The sequence below is a fragment of the Eriocheir sinensis genome, chromosome 3 (assembly GCF_024679095.1).
Source record: "Eriocheir sinensis breed Jianghai 21 chromosome 3, ASM2467909v1, whole genome shotgun sequence".
Taxonomy (NCBI): domain Eukaryota; kingdom Metazoa; phylum Arthropoda; class Malacostraca; order Decapoda; family Varunidae; genus Eriocheir; species Eriocheir sinensis.
The window spans coordinates 11,517,218-11,534,871 of NC_066511.1; the positions used below are offsets into that span (position 1 = coordinate 11,517,218).

At 42.5% G+C, this 17,654-nt stretch overlaps 1 protein-coding gene across 4 annotated transcripts in view; it reads right to left on the minus strand.

Annotated features, from left to right (window-relative positions):
• Positions 1–10,059, minus strand: part of LOC127005066 (transcription elongation regulator 1-like) — a 68,231-nt gene extending 58,172 nt beyond the window's left edge. For all 4 annotated transcript variants that reach the window (XM_050873572.1, XM_050873557.1, XM_050873566.1 and 1 more), the window contains exons 1-2: positions 9,891–10,059; positions 1,337–1,640 (exon numbers count right to left, since the gene is read on the minus strand). In XM_050873572.1, coding sequence (XP_050729529.1) covers positions 1,337–1,640; positions 9,891–10,018 — 432 coding nt within the window. In that variant the 5' untranslated portion in view covers positions 10,019–10,059. The remainder of the gene's footprint in view (positions 1–1,336; positions 1,641–9,890) is intronic.
• Between the last annotated feature and the right edge of the window lie 7,595 nt (positions 10,060–17,654).

The window sequence follows — 17,654 nt, forward strand, 5'->3', positions numbered from 1 at the left end:
GCCACCACAGATGCTCAGCCCTCAGAAATGTAAGAGGAGTGCAGAATTTTACATGCCCAGCTTGTGTAAGGAGACAGCAAGGACAAGAAACTGAGAGGGATGAACTAGAGGTGAATGGAGGAAAGCTGGATGAGGTAGAACATTTCTGTTACTTGGGAGATGTTCTGGACTGAGGTGGGAGTGGAGAGCACAGTGAGAGCGAGAGTGGTGGCAGCGTGGTTAAAGTGGAGGGAGGAGGCTAGTTTACTTGTGAATCGTAGCATCCCTCTAAAGAGCAAAGCATGTATTAGATCAGTGATGCTGTATGGAGCAGAAACATGGGCTCTAACTAGAAAATTGATGGGGGTATTGAGAGCAAGAGATCGCAGAATGCTGAGGTATATGGCAGGGATCAGGTGGCAAGACAGGGTGTCCAGTGCAGATATAGCAAACAGATGTGGAGTAGAGGACCTGGAAACAGTGCTCAGAAGGGAAAGATTCTGATGGTTTGGACATGTAAAGAGAGCAGGGGAGGATACAGTGCTAGGAGTTTTGGAGATTGGAGGTAGAAGGAAGGAGACCAGTTGGTAGACCTAGGAAAATGTGGAGAAGGTGTATACAGGAAGACTTGGCATTGATGGGATTGGATGAGCATCGGGCAGAAGACAGTAGAATGGAGGAGAGCCATAATGCGTCCAACAACTCAGGAAGAGTGAAAATGAATGTTAAACGAAATGATGATGTTGAATGGCTGCATATAAATCAGGAATACAATTAGAAGATCAAAAAATGGTAGACTGAAGCAGTGTCAAACCTTAGACCTATGAGGGACTGTGAGAATTTATACAGTGCTTGAAATAATATTGTGGTGCATGAATATGCAAAGTGCCCCATTTCACTGTATGACCTTGAAGTCTAACCCAGTTAATCCCACTTATGTGACAAAAGAAAGAGATAAAAAAAGACATGACCAAAGAGTGGTTTGTAGCAATTCCTGAACACATACATATGCACACATCAACCCACTAAAGTTTCATAAATCTTTTATTGGGTGGAATGATCTTTGAAGACCATGAAAAACATTAGCTACAAAAGCAATGTACCCCAAAAAACTGGTCTAAGTGTGACTTTCCCTTCTCAAAATTACGTTATCAGAAGCATTGTAAATTGTTGAGCAAAAATAATTATTACTGAAAATGACTCCTAGGTGATTTTATTAATGCAATGTCTTCAGTCATGAAATAAACATGTATTGTTCTCATGGTGTTAGTGTACCAGAGGGATGTGTGAAGTTAAAAGAATTTTTTGGTGAGGACAGGACTTGGCTACCCAACATTAAATATATTTAAGGCCTTACCATGCCTGGTGGACCCATAGGACCTCCCATGCCTGGTGGTGGAGGTGGCATTGGTCCCCAGTTGGGATCAAATGGTGGTGGGCCCCGTGGACCAAATCTTGGCCCTCGTGGCCCAAATGGAGGTGGGCCTCTGAACCCTGGAGGGGGAGGGCGAAACCCTGGCCCACCTCGACCCCTAAATCTCGGACCCCCAGGCCCTGGGCCTCCTGGACCTCCAGGACCTCCTGGCCCTCTTGGTCCCATTGGTCCCATTGGCCCCATTGGTCCCATAGGCCCCATTGGCCCAAATCCTCTTCCTCGACCCCTGGAAAAAATATATCTGTTAATACAGAAATACTAAGGTGGAATATGTGATGAGACTATCCAACAAAGGGAGCTCTTTATTTACTATAATTATTGCCTGTCATGGGTTTGAAGATACCCTTGACCCAAGCAAACTTTTGCAGTTATGAAAATTCATGGTCTGTCCCTGCATGGCAGGAGTTAGTCCCACGGCACAATACTATCACGCACAGTACGAAACAATACACACTCACCGCACCGTGCCATCGTGGTACTGGCACCAGGCGCTCCCACAACACTGCCCTTTTCTCTAACTTTGTGCCTAACCATTGTCTCAGTCATTGCCCTACCATACAAAATCTCCCATAATATTAATAGACTCTGCTCTGCAGCATATTATAGTAGAACCTCGTTTATCTGGAAAGAACAGGGGACAGCTCATGCTGGATTAACCCCCATGGCGTCGGAACATTTCCCACCCGTGACCCCCCCCAGCGTCGGCACTTTTCAAAAAAAAATTTTCTCTAAAAATGTCAGAAATGAAAAAAAAAAAAGGTTTAAATCAAAAAAAAAAAAAAAACATCTGAGTCACGTGTGGTGTGTCGTAAATTGTCGCGTCGTATATGTACGACGCCGACGCTGGGAAGGTGACTCAGCCTGTGTAGTACATGTACGACGCCGACGCTGTGAGGGTTAAACCACTTTGCCGTTGTTTTGAGGCTACTACTAATGAATTGTCAAAACTTTTTTTTTAATGTCCACACCTATAGTGCCGGTAGGCTTTCTTGAATGGGCCTGGTGGTCGGACCAGGCCTGTCATGGTACAGGCAAGTGTTATAGTGGCACCATCTACTCTTGGCTGGCAACAGCGGATTCAAACACTCATCAGTCAGGACGCAGCGAAACATGAGACCAGCACGCTAACCATTCAGCCACTGCCTCCCCAAGAGAATAGAACTATGGAATTTTTTTTTTTTCTTATTTTTTTTACAGCTAAGGAGACAGTTCAAGGGCGTAAAGAAAAATATTTAAAAAATAAAGCCCGCTACTTACTGCTCCTGAATAGAGGTCAAAGGAGTGGCCAAAAAGAGAGGTCAATTTTGGGAGGAGATTTGTCCTGATACCCTCCTCTTGAAAGAGTTCAAGTCGTAGGCAGGAAGAAATACAGATAAAGGAAGATTGTTCCAGAGTTTACCAGCATGAGGGATGAAAGTGAAGATGCTGGTTGACTCTTGCATAAGGGGTTTGGACAGTATAGGGATGAGCATGAGTAGAAAGTCGTTCAGTGGGGCCGCGGAAGGGGGGGGAGGCATGCAGTTAGAAAGTTCAGAAGAGCAGTCAGCATGAAAATATCGATAGAAGATAGAAAGAGAGGCAACATGGTGGCGGAATTTAAGAGGTAGAAGACTATCAGTATGAGGAGGAGAGCTGATGAGACAAAGAGCCTTTGACTCCACTCTGTCAAGGAGAGCTGTGTGAGTGGAGCCCCCCCACACGAGATGCATACTCCATATGAGGGCGGACAAGGCCCCTGTAAATGAATAGCAACTGTGCCGGGGAGAAGAACTGGCGGAGACGGTACAGAACCCCCAGCCTCGAGGAAGCTGATTTAGTAAGAGATGAGATATGAAGTTTCCAGGTGAGATTTTGAGTTAAGGATAGACTGAGGATGTTTAGTGTTGAAGAAGGGGATAGCTGAGTGTTGTCAAAGAATAGGGGATAGTTGTTTGGAAGATTGTGTCAAGTGGTTAGGTGGAGAAACTGTGTTTTTGAGGCATTGAAGGGCACCAGGTTCCTCTTGCCCCAATCAGAAATAATAGTAAGGTCTGAGGCTAAGCGTTCTGTTGCCTCCAGCCTTGAATTGTTAAGTTCCTGTAGGGTGGGTCTTCTATTAAAAGAAGTTGAGTAATGCAGAGTGGAGTCATTGGCGTAAGAATGGACAGGACAGTTCATTTTGGAAAGATCATCATCAATGAACAACAGAGTGGGAGATAGGACAGAACCCTGTGGGACACCACTGTTAATAGATTTAGGGGAAGAACAGTGACCGTCTACCACAGCAGAAATAGAATGGTCAGAAAGGAAACTGGAGATAAAGGTACATAGAGAAGGATAGAAACTGTAGGAGGGTAGTTTGGAAAGCAAAGATTTGTGCCAGACCCTATCAAAAGCCTTTGATATGTCCAGCGCAATAGCAAAGGTTTCACCAAAACGGCTAAGAGAGGATGACCAAGAGTCAGTTAGGAAGGCAAGATCACCAGTAGAACGCCTCTTGCAGAACCCATACTGGTGATCAGATAGGTCAGAAATGGAAAGGTGCTTTTGAATCTTCTGGTTAAGGATTGATTCAAAAGCTTGAGATAGACAAGAAAGTAAAGCTATAAGACGGTAGTTTGAGGGATTGGAACAGTCACTCTTCTTAGGCATAGGCTGTATGTAGGTGTACTTCCAGCAGGAAGGAAAGGTAGATGTTGAAAGGCAGAGATGAAAGAGTGTGACCAGGCAGGGTGTCAGCATGGAAGAATAGTTTTTAAGGACAATAGGAGGCACTTCATCAAGCCCATAAGCCTTCTGAGGATTGATTCCAGAGAGGGCATAGAAAAAAATCATTCTTAAGAATCTTAATAACAGGCATAAAGGAGTCAGAGGGGGAATGGGAAGGAGGAATATGCCCAGAATTGTCCAGAGTGGTGTTTTTACAGAAAGTTTGAAAGAAGAGTTCAGCTTTAGAGAGACGAGACAGTAGTAGTAGTAGTTGTTGTTGGTTGTTGTCACGTAGTAATCGTAGTAGAAGTAGTAATAGTAGTAGTTGTAGTAGCATTTTCAAAGGCGCCATTGGTGCACTGAATCGCTGAAAGACGGGATTTCTCTCAAGGTGCAGTCACACTAGCTACTGATATTGCTGGATCCAGCGGTACAGTTTGGTCAGCCAGCCATTTGCGCTGCACAAGCAATTGATACCGGCTGCTTTGAGCTATCGATACGGACCGTTTTCACTGGCCGTACTGCTAGCGATAGCGGTAGCTGAATGGAAAGTAATAAGAAACTATCATTTATTCAGCATACATGCAATCAAAAAAATATTCCATTTCTTTTTGGGGGAGGGACTTTAAATGTGTAATAAAAGAGCTAGACGACAATACAAGAAAATTTCCAAATGTATTTTTTTTCTTTAATGGAAATATATTATTCAGTTCTCATTTGACCTTGGTGACTTTCCAACGGGTCACCTGTACAGCAAGAGCAAGAGCGAACACACTTGCCAGCCATGGTCTTTTCCACTTTTGTTTCACTGTTCTTTTCTTCTTTAAGTCCTCACTGGCTACAAAACAAGTGGAAAGAGTAACTGTGGACAGAGTGAATCCAAGAAGAGCTGCCTCCATAGCGGCTAGTGTTGTTATGATATGATCGGCTAGCTAGCTAGCTAACAGACTCTGCATGTGGTGTGACCAGACTGCCGAGCGCATCGCTGGCAAGCCAGCGAAAACAAAAGCCAGGCTAGCGTTAACAATAGCAAGTGTGACCGTAGCTTCACAGGCACCTTTTCATGGGAAATGTATGTGTAAACTAAATCTAATCTAACCTAACCTAACCAGACCTGTGGCCTGCTACCAAAATGCAATTAACAAATATATCCCTACCTTTGTAAATAACAATTTGCCCAAGGATAGTATTCCATTATAACTAAGGATAACAACCTACTGCCTAACCCTATAGTCACTCACATAAGAAACAATTGCCTAATTCGCTCCATCGCTTTCATGGCTGTTTTCTGCTGAAAATAACAATCGGGAATTATTGAAGAGGGTAGCCTACTAATTTTGTAAATGGTAGAGTGGATGTGTTGGGAGTGAGTGAAACACATATTCGAGGAACTGGTGTGAGTGATGGTAGAGAGGGTACGTGGGAGGGTGTGCCTGGGGGCAGGAGTAAGGAAGGATGTGCTATTGTGATGTCTGAAAGAGTGTGGAATGGTGTGACTGATTATGGTTGGAAGGGATCAAGAATTGTGTGGGTAAAAGGAAAAGTAGGTTTAGAAAAGTATGCATGGGTGTGTATTTATGCACCAGTAAATGTGAAAAGTAAAAAAGAACTGAGAGAAAGGGAAGCTTTTTGGGAGGAAGTGAATGCATGTTTGAAGAGTTTTGAAAAAGAAAGGAAACTTATGATGGGAGATATGAATGCTCAAGTGGGTGATGAATGTGTGATGGATGTGGTGGGAAAATGGGGGATACCTGGGAAGAATGAAAATGGAGACTGCCTGGTGGATGTCTGTGCTGAAAGGGGAATGTTCCTAGCGAACACCTTCTTTCAGCACAAGAATATCCACCGATACACATGGAGGAGGGGAGAAGATAATGAGCAAAAAGGACTGATTGATTATGTGGCAGTAGATGAAAGGCTTAGAAAAGAAATTTGTGACGCAGAGGTAGTAAGAGGAATGTTCGATGGATCTGACCATCTTGCAGTGCTGGCAAAGTTAAAGATGAAAGAATAGTGGGTGTTTGAAAAGAAAGGTGAAGTAAAAAAGGAAATACTGAAGATGGAAAAGTTACAGGAAAAAGAAATAAAAGATGAGTATAACCGTGAAATGGCAGAGGCCTTTAGTGAAAAATGGGAAAGTGTAAAAGATAATACAAATATTGAAAAAGGTTTTGGAACATTTAAATAAATAATGGTAACTACAACAAAAAAAGTGTTAGGGATGAAAGTGGTGAGAGATGGAAAAAGAAAAGGAAATTCATGGTGGACAGAAGAGATAAGGAGGATAGTAAAAGAGAAAAGGGAACGTTTTAAGAAAACTCAAGAAAGAAATGTGTCTGAACAAGTAAAAAGGGAAAGGAAAAAGAAATATAGAGAATGCAAAATGAAATTAAAACAAGCAATAAAAGAAAGTAAGAAGAGATTTGATGAAGACTGGAAAAAGACTAAGAGAAAAATATATAGGGAACAGTAAATCATATTGGAAAGTAAAAAAATGAAAGAAATGCCGAAAATATCTCCTCAAGTAAAATAAATGAAGTTATGGATGAGAATGGAAAGATGTTGAAAGACGGGGAAGCTGTGAAAGAGAGATGGAGAGAACATTTCAAAAACTTAATGAATTTTGAGGATGGATGTCTAGCAGCTGTAACAGCAGCAGTTTTGAGTAGAGGTAGAGGAGGAGTATATAAAGAAAGAAGTATAACATATGAAGAAGTAAATCAGGCAATAAAAAGATAAAATAATGGAAAGGCAGCAGGAATTGATGGAATCACAGCAGAAATGTTGAAGTGTGGAGATGAAGTCGTGAAATGGATGGTCAAGATATGTGAAGTAGCATGGGAGGCGGGGGAGGATGCCAGCAGACTGGACGAAAGCCATCATTGTCCCAGTTTACAAGGGGAAGGGCAGGAGAGGGGAATGTGGGAGCTATAGAAGTATAAGTCTCCTGAGTATACCCGGAAAGGTATATGGAAAAGTCATAATAGAGAGGGTGCAAAGAATTACAGAAGAGAAAATCAGTGAAGAGCAAGGAGGCTTCAGGAAAGGAAGGGGATGTGTGGATCAGATATTTGCCTTCAGGATGGAAGTAGAAAAAATAATAGCAAAAGGAAAGAAACTATACACTGCCATCATGGATTTAGAAAAAGCTTATGACAGTCGATTGGATTGCATTGTGGGATGTTTTAAAGATTTATGGTGTGGGGGGAAAACTGCTTAGTGCAATAAAGTCTTTCTATGAAGATGCATCTGCATGTGTCAAAATTACTGAAGAAACAAGTGAACATTTAGAGATAAAAGTGGGCTTAAGACAAGGGTGCATCATGTCACCATGGTTATTCAATATTTATATGGATGGTGTCATTAGAGAAATGAAGGGCAAAGTTGGAGAAGTTGGAGTAAGACTGTTCGATGAGGGAATTAAGTGGGTACTGAATTCGATACTGTTTGCTGATGACACGGTGCTCATTGCTGAAAATGAAAGTGACCTACAAAATTTGGTCAGTGTTTTTGATAGTGTATGTAATAGGAGAAAGCTGAAAGTAAATGTCAACAAAAGTAAAGTGATGGTTTGTGAGCGAAGTAGAAGTGAGGTTGTAGATTTTGTATGTCCATATAGAGTGGGAATTGAATGTGAAAAAGAATGCAAAATAATTTTGAATGCTGAAGAAATGGAGGAGGTCAATGAGTTTAAGTACCTTGGATCAGTTATGTGTAAGCATGGTGGTATGGAGGGTGAGATAAAGAGAAAGGGCATTGCAAGGAAGAAGGGTGGTAGGGTCTTTGGGACGAATCATGAATGGCAGAAGTGTGAGCATGGAAGTAAAGGGGGATTTGAGAAATACAAAAATAGTACCAACCCTCACATATGCAAATGAAACATGGGCCTGGAATGAAAGTCAGAGATCTAGAGTGCAGGCAGTGGAAATGAGTTATTTGAGGAGTGTTTGTGGTGTGAGTAGAATGGATGGAATGAGTAATGAAAGTGTGTACGAGCATTTTGGAATGTGTCACAGGGGTGAAGGGAAGAAGTGTGGAGTGGTGGAAGTGAAGCGACAGACCTTAAAGTAGTTTGGCCACATGGAGTGAATGGAGGAGAGTAAGATGACCAGAAGGGTGTATGTGAGTGAGATAGAGGGAGGGAATGCTAGAGGACGACCTCCAGTGAAATGGAGGGATAGGGTGCAAGAGTACGTTAGGGAGAGGGGGGAAAGATCTTTGAGAAACCTTGAGCAGGCAAGGAGGGAGTGTCTGGATAGAGAAAGTTGGAAGCTCTTCTGCCGTGGCCATCCCCTGGTGGGAGCTCCTAGGAGCAGGCATCAATGAAATGAATGATAGCCTACTAATCTCAAGACACTGACTGCTTATTTCTGGACAAATTATGATGCTTTTTATTGTGGATAGTATTTATATCCGGAAATCACTAAGTAAGTGACTTTTCAATGCCTGAGGTGCACCTGCCGCTCCCCTGCTCCCACCCGTTACCACCGGCCAGCATAGTGGACACACCCCCATCGCTGCCTTGTACCGTCACACGCTGCATATATCCGCAGACCAACACCACATGCCAAATTTAAACTAACTCAGCCAAACAACCTAACGTAACCTACCTAACAAGGGGGCTCCGCCCTTTCTACTCCTTCAATGAGAGGGGTTTCACCTCCCATGACCCGTCTAATGGAGGGCTTACCGTTTACCGTTGATGCTGATGCAGCGCTCTCGAGGGCCATCAACAATTGCAATATTAGCCTCAACAATAATCTTCAATGCACTTATTCTCAAATGTCGTAGTGAGTGAGTGTCTTAATTGCTTTCACAAATATCACAAATATCCATTTGTTCCGTTTTCATGGATGATATTATCGTTATAGTATCACAATTAAATATCCAACGATTATTTCCAACACACTGAACATTCATCACACACCATTTATCTTTGAGTACAAACACTACCGTAATTAAAAGCCATGATCAGTTATGTTACGAATTCTCTCAATTTCAGTCTGGAGAACTACACAACACTGGTCATTCGCTGAGTGGTTGATTTCAGGCTTCTTGTACCACACACAATTTATGCATATCTTCTCAGCCATGGAGCAGTCCTTGGATTTATGATTGCCAGAGCATTTGAAACATTTTGGGGCTTCCCCATTTCTTGGCAGTGCAGTTGGCATCAAAATGGCCGTATCTCTGAGTGGAAACATATAATTGCATGGTATGTCTCTTTTGGAAAATAGAAGGGGGGCTTTGCCCCCTTCTATTTTCCAAAAGTCATGTTACTGAACTGCATTCAGGGACCAAAAAATATGGTACATATTTTAAGTATAAACTGTGCAAGAGGTAGCTACCCTCTCTTCAATATTACCCGAACAATCTCCACGTGAAAAGGCAAATTTCACCCAGAAATTTTCTAGTGTGTCAGGGTAAAATACTTCGTGATACCACTCGTACTTCTCCGCCTCTACCTATTGCACTTTTCAATGCCACTATAAATAATAATAATAATGAAATAATTACAATAGTAATAATGATAATAATCAGAGAAGCCGGTGGTTACTTTGTGGGAGGTCCGCCGATGAACTAAAATACCGAGGCCAGAACAATGGCGCTCACCCGCTGCTGGGGGAACTGGCCGCCGCCCGCCCGCCCACACACACATACACACACGCCGCCTGCACGGCCACCCACACTCTCGGGGCCGACAAGTGAGCCTCACACACAATGCATCAGCCGTGCCGCTGAATTATCGGCTCCACACCTCCGCCAAGAACACAAATTTCAGCCTCACCTGAACCCCCCGCGCCCCCCTCGCATGGCCATGGGCGGCCCTGAGCCTCCATCGTTGTCCCCGTCTGCGTTCCCAGCCTCGCCAGGGGCAGCGTTAAGCTTGTCGGGGCCGTCAATTTCGTCCGACATGTCTGCGTGGTGATGGCGTCCCTTGCCCCGCGCTGAGAGCTGCTGTCACGAGAAATACTTCCCTGCAGAAATAAGTCGCTTTGTTGTCAACTACGCATGCGCACATGGGGAATACATCGCACTAAAACATTAATAGCTTGTTTTTTTCTAGTTTATCTACTTATAATCTTTGTGATGGTTGATATTGTTGGCAAGAAAACAACACACCAGACCAAAAGACCAAACAAGCATGAACTAATTGAACATCAACGTGGGGTAGTTATTTCTAAAATTTGCTATGTGTGTTTGTTATAAAGTCTTCTCTATATTAAAACTGTTTATCTGATGTTTTTTTCATGTATTGGGGCCGAAACAGGACAAGTAAACGATAGCGGTGAGTGATATATAGAAAAAGTAAGCAAGTTAAACCTCTCTCTGCGAGTTATTTTGCGTCTGCGAATTGATTACTACACCCCTCCCACTGGTGCCAACTTGCGAGGCGTTACCATATTGTCGTACTCAGAACATTGCATTTATCAGTTCCAGACACAAAAAACTGTCGTATCCTCACAAATAACGTTAGCCAATTAAAGCTATTGTTGAAATCATCACTTATCGATGCTTTTTTCAATAGTTGAAGGTCAGAAACGGGAAATACTTTGTGCTGAATACGAGTATCTGGTAATGCTTGCGGCGAGGCAACGGGCACGGGATGAGGAACACGTCGATTTTTTTAAAGTTGAAGACAAAAATTAAGCAAAGAGGTGAGAATTTTTATCTATAATCAATATCTCGTTGGGCTAGGTGCTCGAGAACACAGGAAGAGGTTTCTCGCCTGCTTGGTAATGCTATCGCCCTTGCGCATGCGTACTGCGTTTTGGATAATCGTATACGGATTTTGTCAAACACCGTGTTATATATATTTTTCTCATTGGCCTTTGAATTTTTTATTACATTGTGCGATCACTGTATCATTCTAGTAGCCTACGGTACATGGCAAGCCCATCCTTACCGTTGCATTTTTTATTTGGCGATACTACTATAAATCATTATCATCATGCAGTTATTGTCTGTTTTTATAGTTCCTTTTCTGCAGTTATCTCTCACTGGTTTCATTTGCTCTGTATCTGTCACCATAATCATTCTTCGTTTCCAGCTTTTAATCAAGACTTATTAGCATGTGGCTCACTATATATACTGCATGTATTCTCATCTGTTCCACTCACGTACTTGGCAAACTCAAAGCCGCCCCAAAGAGAGCACAATGACATAATATACGGGCGAGAAAGCGAGATTTATGCGGGAAAATAGTATGAGCAAAAAATCCGCAGTAGTTGGCCGGAGCATGCAGAACGTGCGCAGAGGATATTTTCAAGATGATCGTCAAGATCGAGATAGGGGAGAGCGGTTATGATTCGGCCACTTTTTAGAAAAATATTTTTAGGAAAAGAAGTTTAATTAAGAAGTATAGTGTAATTTTGTTGATCTCAAAATGTTCCTCCATCATTTGGCTCTTTAGGCTGCTAATTTGACACTCGTAGCTATTTCCAGTTTTCAGACGCAGGTGATGAAAGACAAGTTTCTAGATCGTCCGAACCATCCCCACCCGTGGTGATGGTTCGGGCAGGGAGGTGGGATGGTACGGACACTCATAATACTCGCCATAATATTAATATAACTTAAGTTTGATTGGCTAATAAACAAGATTATATCTACTACAAAACATTTGTATAAGGACAAAAGTATCCTCTCAATATTTATAGAGGAAAAAATTAAAGGAGAACTACAAGAAATATCCCCAAAAAATTTGATATTATATGGCTTTCTTCTCTTCTCACAAGCATATATTAATATCTGAGTATAAATCAACCAAATTAACCTTTTTATAACCGTTGCAACACCTATAAAGTTTAAATTGATATAAATTTAATAAAAATCATGAAAAAATCAACTGTCCGAATCATCACGACTCTATAAAAAGCAAATGTGTGGTCACACTCCTTTTCCAGCACGAAAGCTGGGTGATTTTGTTATACGGCAATACCTTTGCCGTGCGTGGCTGCGTCACCGAAATAATTTACATCTCGTTAATTCGCACGGTTTTGAAGTGAGAGCTTACGATACACCCTGAAAATATTACATACGAGATGCAAAAAAATATAAAATCGGACTTGCATCGAAAAGAACAGCTCTGAGGGCGTGGTTGTCCCTTTGTGGGCCACGGCAACAAAGTTTTGCACATTCACACAAAATCTCGCGGCACTCAGTCCCATACACTTTACAATTTATAAGTGCTATGGCCGGACCCTCCCACTGTCCGAATCATCACCGTTATCTATTATGAATGGAAACAGTTATTTTTTTTATAGTCCTTCTGATTCCTTCGATTGGAACATGAAATATTATATGGGCGTCCTCTAGTTTGGGTGAAAGGAAAAAAAAGTCAGATTATATACGTAGGCTAAACCACAGAGTTATATACATAGAGGGTTCCCAGAGCCTGGATTTTGAAGCAACTGGCGGCCATCTTGGTGTGACGGATGGCGAGACAGAGATAAATTTAATATCACATAGTTAATTATGTCTGCTACTGCTATTATCAAGTTACCAGCGCCTCAGCGATCCTCTGTCAGTTAGACTTGTTATTTTCTTGTCCATTTTTTACCCCATGATTATTGTTACATTGGTACATGTCATATACTATCTGAATCGGAAAAATGTGCTGAATTTGAAACTGTAAACGAAAATTTAATGCAATAAAAAGTCCATGAATGACAAGGAGTTGAAGCTAAAAAGGTGAACAAAAATGTTTATACACTACAATATTTTTTTCTCATTATTTTATTGTAGGTATACCTACGTGCAATAAATTTCTGTTCATGATATGCAGCAATGTCTCATCAACACGTTGATCGGCTCAGTTTTCCAAAATATCATAATGGTGGCTTGCTAATAGTGGTTAAGTGTAAACATGTGGAATCATGGAAAGGTCGCCAATCCGTCACCCTATGGCGGCCGACCAAAGAGTTACAAGCAGGAGCAGTGGATTCACCTCTCACCGTGGCGAGAGATTGGAGTTGAACCCTCTATTCCATTTAGCGTAACCCGTTTCTGGGTCGTGATTTTAGAGGATCTGGGTGACCCGGAGGGACCCCACTGCCGAGCAGGGTTAGATCACTTTCGACCCAAGACCCAGGCCAGGACCAAGACTATCGCCGCCGCCGCCATTTGCATGCCTTATTTCCCATATTTGGGTATTTTTTGCTACAACCACTGCATCCAGGTGGTGCCTGGTGATCCGAAATTGTAGGTACTGTATGCCAGTTACATACATATCCATAGATATGTGCCGAAAACCATGAATAATAAGTTAAAAGTGGTGCAGTGGGCGGGGCGTTGAAATTTTAATTTCGGGCCCAGCAAGAGGCCTGTAGTGGCTTTAAACGAAAACAGTTGGATGAATAGATGTGTGGATAGCCATATATGTATGGCGGGGCAAGGGTTTTGTGGCCGGGCGAGGGAGGGGAGTGAAACGCAACGGCTGTGTTTTATACAGAATAGCACCCACCCGGGTGTCAAATTGGCGCTGTGTCCAGGGGTAATGGGCTCCCTCCCACCACAGGCTCAAGGGCCAGTGCGACGGAGATGAGCACCGAGGCCACGCGCTGCTATAGCATATGCCCCCAACTTTACCTTTACCTTACAGTGACTGACGTGTTTATTGCCGATACATGTTGATTTATTACTTATCATTACCTACCCAGTTAATTTTCATCATCATTGGTAACCCCCATTTATGCATAATGTAAAGATGAATCGTTTGTTTCAGTGACTTTGTGTTATTTGGGTCACTGATATCACAAAAAATACCAGTTAGGTTAGATTATCAATGAGTGAAACAGTAACAATTCAGTATTATATTTAAATGGTAGCCAATTGGGCAAAACAGCAAAACTTAAGAATAACAACTCCAAACCAATATTCGTAGTAATTTAGCACGTGAAAGAATTAGTATTATAATGCATTTTCGTATACGTTTTACCTTGGGGAGGGGCCAGGGGGGCAAGCCTCTTTAATTATAGAGTTAGGTGGCTCGGATTTTCTAAGTCAATTGTTATTGTTTCACAACCGCCTCTATACACAGACGGAGCCTCATACCTGCCTTGCAGTGCACCCTACAAACTAGTTCCTAAGTCAGAACGCGCAGGTCGTAAAGTTCAGTTGGAGTAGTTTAAATATATTTGACATGTGGCGTGGCCCGTCAAAACTTACGCGCCACTGGACGGATTGGGAGGGCGGCGGTGGGGGGAGGGGGAGGGGGGGGCAGTATGCCCACCATCTGATGACACGCCTGACACTCGTCAACAGATTGATGTTGGAATAGACTACAAGAGTATGCGTTAGGGACTTTCCTTACTTTCGAGACTTGGGAATTTTTCCTGATTTAGGGATTTTTCTAGGGAAATTTTGGAAGGCCATTTTTCAGTGATCTGGGCTCCCCCCCCAATACCCCACTTCCCCACAGGTCCCCAGGTTTGTCTTGGGGGGTAGGGGGGGCTGGGGTGGTGGAGGGGGTGGAGTGGTAATTCTTGAGATTTACCCTCTCCCGTCACGCTGGTCGCGGGTTCAAGATAAGTACAAGATAACTAATAATGCGGCTATAGGTCCAAATAGGTTAAGTTTCCTAAATGACGAGTTTTGTTTAAAATTATATTCCATCATATTTTTGTTGCCGAGGTATAATTTGAAGGTATGAATAGTATTTCAATTGTTGTAGAAAGTATCCAATTTGGATTAACAATATACAGTCATCTATCAAAGGTGGCATATGCTGGGGTGTGTGTCGCCTCACCCACCCTACAACGCCAAGTCTGGGGGTCCCTCCGGACAAGTCTCCATGCAGGGCCCCCTTTCATCCTGAGTACCTCCTGGCAGGACTTATCAACTTGCTCAAGTCACAAACTCTGTAGGTGTCATTATTAGTTTCTTCTGATCTTAGAGTGAGTCAAAACTGTAAAGTTAACATGTATCCAGTTATGATAATCATTATTAATAGTTTCGTGTATTTTTTAATTTCGAGTCAACGTGTTCCGTCAATGTCCCCAATCACACCTGGGAACCCAGCAATGTCTTGAAATTCAGTTTCTTTCTTGATTAATCTGTGTAATAAGAAGAAAAAAAATTTGTACCTGTTGATAATTGTGCTCTATGTTTTTATTAGTTAAATAAATGCATTTGTACAGTTGTTTTGCTTTATTTTCTTATGCCGGAGGATAGAATTGATCTTGATTTTCATGACCCTATTTGTGCTGAGTGAATGAGAGAGTTATAGTTCAGCAGTGTTATCATTAGGTAAGGGTAGAGGCATTTGATAAGCTGTGTGTTATCTTGATCTTGACAAGTAATGCACAGGGCACCAGTACAGGTGCATAACAAGGATATTTGTGTTGGCTGGTGGGGGAACTGGGGTGCTGAGTGTGTAGGGAAGGGAAATGAATAGGTGTACTACTAGTTAGTCTTGGTGTGTTGTGACAAGTGAGTGTGTATTTGTTTTCTGAATGAGTCTATTGTACCGCAGTCTAAAGTCTGTAGGGGGAGGCTGTTCCAGTCACGTGTGGTGCGTGGAAAGTATGAGTCCGTAGTACATGTGTCAGTGTTTGTGTGATACGTTTGGTATTTTTGGCTGAGTGTGTTACGAGTACGCTGACTGTTTGCGTCCTGTATGTGTGTGGGTCAATGTTAATGTAAGTGTATATGATCTTGTACAGAATTTTAAGTGTGTGCTTGTCTGCACATGTGAAGAGGTTACATATTAATCTGTTATTTGATCCGTGTTATGATGTCTGGTGTTCAAGTTCATTGTTTATAATGAACCGAGCCACCTTGGTGTTGATTAGTGCTAACTTATAAATGTTTGTGTGTGTGTGTGTAAGGATCCCACACCGTGGAACAGCATGCTAGTGTTAGTCTCACAAGTGTGTTGTTCATCAGCGCTTATTTGTCTCTGGCCCTTAAGCCTGTGTCAAGTGAGAACCTATTACCCTGGGACACAAGCAAGTATCTAATGTCTAAGTTAAAAGAGTTTGCTTTCCCAGAAAACCCATTTATCCATCAGCCTGATAGGGTATCAGGACACCTCTCCTCCCGAAATTGATCTTTCTTTCGGCCACCTCTTTTAATTATTTTTTGGGAGCAGCGAGCAGCGGGCTTTTTTTTTATTATTGTTTTCTTTTTTTGTGCCCTTGAGCTGCCTTTTGTTGTAAAAAAAAAAAAAAAGGAAGATGAACAGGTGGTGTGCCATCTGCCTAGGCTGGGCCTATGAATTTTAGAGTAAAAGAGTCGACATTAAGATGATACAGCAAGACACAGAAGCTAGAGGGAGTAGACTGGCATGTAGGAGACTGGGGGAGCAAGCTGATGTTTAAAGCAAGAACGAGAACCCCGCAGCTAAATGGCAGGAATAGGGAAGGGGGAAACCAGAACTGTAGCTGTAGGACAGGGGAGAAAGAATCAGTGGAACACCCAATAGAAGAATGCAGCAACTATGAGAGGCAGAGAGGGGAGTTATTAGTAGCACCAGGGAGGAGTGGGCTAAGAGGCTAGAGGAGGACAACGGGGCCATCGCACGGTACGTGTTGGATGGAGATGCAGTGCTGGGAAAAAAGGGCACAAATGCTTGAATAAGCGCACGGATAATGTCAGTAAGTTATTCCAGCAACAAACTGAAAAGTAAAGTGTGATAGTATATTGCAGTGAAGAAAAATTAAGCTACACAGCACAATTGAAAGGAAAAGTGTGAATAAACAGGAGAGACGCCCGAGAGGAGGAGGACAGGTCAAAAGAAGAAGAGGAAGAATGTTTGTTTACATATCCGCCTAAATGCGTTCCATTTACGGCGCCAAAACCCGGACATGGGTCTGGGTTTAAAGCCGAACCTGGTTCCGGGTTTTGTGTCAAATGGAAGATGCTATAACTCTGTGAGGCTAAACCTTGCCAGTATTACCAAGGCAAGTATAGAGAAGGTAGCGTCATACAGGCGGGAGGAAATCACTCGTTGGCAACTCCTATAGCCTTCACGCTTGGTTCCTGATTTCATTTCATTCTGATTCTGAAACATTTCTACGAAAATTCTGCATCACAGCATAAAATTGATGCGACGAAAACCAGCTGAGTACTAAGGAGTTGAAGGGAAATTAGTGCAAGAAAATGTTTACTCCATAGTTCACTTAACTCTGATTTTCGTATGTGTAATTTTACATTATAGTTACAATTTTATGCTAGAGTGATGCAGAATTTTCTCAGGAAGATGATGGTGGTCTCAGTTTTTCGTAAAAATGAATGTTGGGGTCAGGAAACAAGGTGGGAGTGAGGTGTGTGAAGTCGTCGGTTTGGGCAGACAACGAGGATGGGGCGGGGTTTAATTAGGCTCGAGGAAGGGGCGGAGCTTATCGAGACTTTTTTTTTTTTTTTTTTTTTTTTTTACAACAAAGGAGGCAGCTCAAGGGCACACAAAAAATAAAACAATAATAATAAAAAAGCCAGCTACTCGCTGCTCCCCCCCAAAAAATCAAAAGAGGTGGGCGAAAGAAAGGTCAATTTCGGGAGGAGAGGTGTCCTGATACCCTCCTCTTGAAAGAGTTCAAGTCGTAGGTAGGAG